This window comes from Solea senegalensis, unplaced genomic scaffold, assembly GCF_019176455.1.
Source record: "Solea senegalensis isolate Sse05_10M unplaced genomic scaffold, IFAPA_SoseM_1 scf7180000014993, whole genome shotgun sequence".
In the NCBI taxonomy this organism is placed as follows: Eukaryota; Metazoa; Chordata; class Actinopteri; order Pleuronectiformes; family Soleidae; genus Solea; species Solea senegalensis.
Genome location: NW_025321192.1, coordinates 1,790 through 6,440, shown reverse-complemented (window position 1 = coordinate 6,440; position 4,651 = coordinate 1,790). Strand labels below are relative to the sequence as shown.

The window sequence follows — 4,651 nt, the reverse complement described above, 5'->3', positions numbered from 1 at the left end:
TGTCGTCAAAAATCACTCAAAAAAGTCATAGTATAGTATACCGTCCAAAATCAGTCAAAAAAGTCATACTATAGTATGTCGACCACAATCAGTAAAAAAGTCATAGTATAGTATGTCGTCCAAAATCAATCAGAAAAGTCATACAATAGTATGTTGTCCAAAATCAATCAAAAAAGTCATACTATAGTATTTCGTCCAAATTTTGACATAAACGTCATAGTATAGTATGTCGTCCATATTCAGTCAAAAAAATCATAGTATAGAATGTCGATCAAAATCAGTCAAAAAAGTCATACTATAGTATGTCGTCCATATTCAGTCAAAAATCATAGTATAGTATGTCGATCAAAATCAGTCAAAAAAGTCATTGTATAGTATGTCGTCAAAAATCACTCAAAAAAGTCATACTATAGTATGCTGTCCAAAATCAGTCAAAAAAGTCATAGTATAGTATTTTGTCCAAAATCTGACAAAAGGTCATACTATAGTATGCTGTCCAAAATCTGTCAAAAAAGTCATACTATAGTATGTCGTCCAAATTTTGACAAAAACGTCATAGTATAGTATGGCGTCCATATTCAGTCAAAAAGGACATACTATAGTATGTCTTCCAAAATATTTCAAAAAAGTCATACTATAGTATGTCGTCCAAATTTTGACAAAAACGTCATAGTATAGTATGTCGTCCAAAGTCAGTCCAAAAAGTCATACTATAGTATGTCATCCAAAATCACTCAAAAAAGTCATACTATAGTATGCTGTCCAAAATCAGTCAAAAAAGTCATAGTATAGTATTTTGTCCAAAATTTGACAAAAAGTCATACTATAGTATGCTGTCCAAAATCTGTCAAAAAAGTCATACTATAGTATGTCGTCCAAATTTTGACAAAAACGTCATAGTATAGTATGTCGTCCATATTCAGTCAAAAAAGTCATACTATAGTATGTCTTCCAAAATCTGTCAAAAAATCATAGTAAAGTGACAACTTGTCCAGCATCTGGAAGAGGTCATACTTAGGTTGCTCTGCAAACATCTCTCCAATGTTCTCATAGGTGCGGCCTGTGTGTGAGATGGCGCTGTTGAGGGCATCTGAGCTGTGGGGAGGGTCCAGCATAAATGCTTGGCTGATTGACTGGAACGCATTTCCCAGTCGCTGGAACTCTTTCCTGAACCCACCCAGGTGTTTACGCACAAGCTCTGAGGCAACATGTGTGAGCTGCATCACACTGTCATCCATTTTCTTAGCAAAGTTCTTGAAGGTGTCGACCCGCTCCTCTACATCCTGAAGGTCCTGGTGCTCATTAGGAATCTGGAGGGTAAGCATGAAATGTGCACCCACCATCTCATCCTTCTCTGCCCGTCTCTTCCCTAGTTTCCACTGCTTGTCATCAGCACACATTAGAAAATGCTCAAAGCCTTCATACTGGGAAAGGACTGGATGACTGGTCATGTGGTTCATCCACAGTATCAGTCGTCTCTTGCGCTTCTCGATAAAATCTTCCTCGAATCGCCCCGTGGCCTGCTTCTCAGGCAGGTGAGGCACAGAGATCACAGTGAACTTGTGCAGTAAGCGGTTGTACAGCCAGTCAAAGTGTTTGTAACGCCTGTAGACGGGACTCCCCGTGTGACTTGGCGTGACCCGGTATGAAATGTAGGTCTTGATGCCCTTGAACTTTGTTTGTTTTGTGGGGTCTTCAATGGAGCAGCAGAAAGGCTGTGGATTTGCCTGCCAACCGGGCCCCAAAGGACTCATTTCGATGGTGTATGATTCAGCTATCTTTGCCATCATGGGTACATCACCCAGTACAAATGCTTCCACCCCTGAGCGGACAAAGCTGGAAAACCGATTCAAGTTTCTGCCCACCATACTGCCTTTCCTGGAGCTGGAGATGCTGTCCTGTCGCTCCATGTGTGGTTTGGCACGGTAGTGCACATTTGGGTTGTTAGACACTGGGCTTCGATGGGCATGTCCATTAGCCCCGGGGCTTCTGCTATAATCAGCATCCTCCACCACTGTGGACCTGTCATCCCAGTCATCCCAGTCATCATCGTCGTCATCATCATATGGTTGCTGCAAATGAGGAGGGGTGATTGGAATAGAGGGGAAATAGGAGGAGTCCTTCTCTAAAGAGCCTGCTGGGCTGATGGAGCAGTCAGTCACATTAGAGTTTGAGCGAGTGCGAATTATTTCCACATAAGATGCTGGGAAGAGACCCCTCTCCCCTCGGCTGTTTTCCCCCTGGAACCAGCCGTCTACTGACTTCTCATCAAAAATAACCAGTTCCTCATTCTCCTGGATGCTGATCTCCTCTTTGTTTTCACTCAGAAATGTGTAGATGGCTTTAGCTTTCACTGACATCCTGATATTAAAGTCGGTCAACAAAAAAAAGCTGAAATTCCTACATGCACATAGTGATTATAGTGATGCTACTGGCTTGATGCATGCAGTATTGGAAACAAATAACACAAGCTCACTGTAAAATTAAAACTCATATCAAATTACATGTCAGCTGTTGTATCAGGTGAACAACAACAGCACAAGATGACCTTCATGTAAATTTAATGATGTGATTCTTTAGAAACACAGGCAGAGTGAACAGTTTTGTAAAGCTATTACTTCATTTCAGTCTAAATTAAAAGCCTGTTGTGACCACTAGCATCCTCGGCCCATTGAGGCTAACGCACTTTATCGTCTTATATTCTATGCTAACAGATAACAACAGCGTTATAAAGCTTTAACTCCTCCATAACGGAGATCATTTAAACATCACTTCACATCACAAACTCAACAGGTTCCAGAAACAAAACTAGTATCAAGGAGCTCCTCCAGCAGCAGCGATGCAGGTTTTAATCCTCAGAATCTGGTCACTGAAACCTCGGACACTTGCTTCTCATCGCAGAGCCCAGGAAAGATCCTTGACGAAAACATTTCCAGGACTAATTGGTCTAGCGTGAGGAGAAACAGAGGCACGAGTAATGGTATCCGTGTGCATTTTCAGACTGCCTGCTCCACAGTCCCCCCAGACTCAAACTTGCTGCGTTTTCCTTGTAAACAGGTTCCTGCGCATCTTCTCCTCGAGCCTTTTAATTTAACAAACTAACAAACACGCAAACAGTCAAATCCTACCCACGATCACCACGCATGCGGGGTAACTGTTGTTTCACACGGTTTATTCCTGTGCGCTCTGCAACAAAGTAACTCTTTCCATGACGTTAGGCTTGGACAATTGAATGCAAGTTCGACTCTTTTTTTTTCATCAACTCCTTTATGGTCTTCGACTAGAGGAGAAGTTAACTCAACATCGCCCTCAACAGGAATAACTGGGAATAACCACAATATGAACCACAAGGCTTCAAATAATTATGTCCCGTAAAATGAATTAAATCAAAATGTGCCAAGAAATGACCTCTCAAACGGAACACCAAGTCTTATTATGTGTTTATTTATTTTAGCTTCATTTATTTTTTTGTCGTTCATGTCCATATCTCCATATGTTTTGTAGCCTACCTAATTGTCTTCTATAGTGTTGTTTATATTCTTGTGTATCTCAAGATGTTCAAATGCCTTACAGTGTTGTAAATGAGAAGTTTAGATAAAATAAATGGAGGTCCCCAAAAAAGACTGTATAAGGACTGCTGTTGACTGAAAAGTGTTGACAGTTTAATCATAATCATTTTGAACGCCAGTTATCATCACGTTGACAGTTTCATTGTTATGTTTGCTGATATTATTTATGTAAATAATTTTAATAACTTCAGTCTATGCACGGTTAGTAAGAACGGTCAGGCTGTGTGTCGTTTGCAAATTCGTATTTTATTAGGAAACACAGTAATGCACTTTCGCTTTTTCTGTGAGAAACAATGTAACACTGCTCTGCAAATGAGGTTAAACCTCATGGTTAAATCATCACATTACATAGTTTAAAAGTATGTTGACCAAAATGGAAGGTAATTATTTTTTGGATATTCAGATGTTTCCCACCCTGTGTACATAACTGCTCTGTGAAACCCCGGGATAGTTTGCTGCTGTTGGTCGGCCAACTAAAAACTGGTGGGAAAGATGACAGCGTGACGCCTCAGCTAAAGGAGCAGCAGCGGTGATCCATCCATGTCCAAGGTACCTTAGTAGCTGATTTATCCTCTGTTGTCCGTCCACACTAACTGCACAGTTATTAAGACGAGGTTGATAATCATGCGTGTGTGATAAAACAGAAACAGTAACGCTGCGTTTGTCGGGTCGGCGTAAACACAACTGTATGCGAGAACATTTAGCATAATGCTAGCTGCTAAAATGAACTGTTATCTTCTCGGAAAGTTTCTGCGTTAAATCATGCAAAACAGACCCCGTCATACATGCTAATCAAAACTACAGTTATATACAGATACAGATGTTTGCAATTCTGTTTTACCAGTGTAAATGACGTCACATATATCCGTAATTCAGTTTTTACTAGTCAGAATGACTTCACGTGTGTAAGGGGTTTGTCATTATAGATGTCTACAATCCAGTTTCTGATATCTACAACGTAATTTTGACTAGGCATAATTCAAGTTCAAAATATCTTTAATTATCCTCAATTGAAGATATCTACTTTGTATTTTTTTAGATATCCTGAATGAAGTTTCACAAAGTAAGAATAAAGTTGTAGA

General features: G+C 40.1%; 1 protein-coding gene across 1 annotated transcript; it reads right to left on the bottom strand.

Moving 5' to 3' along the window:
* Positions 1–956: 956 nt before the first annotated feature.
* On the bottom strand, positions 957–3,258 carry LOC122761793 (sorting nexin-33-like; the record flags this gene model as incomplete). Its single annotated transcript, XM_044017023.1, has 1 exon — positions 957–3,258. A coding segment is annotated over exon 1 (1,404 nt), but the record flags the coding sequence as incomplete, so codon positions are not given.
* Between the last annotated feature and the right edge of the window lie 1,393 nt (positions 3,259–4,651).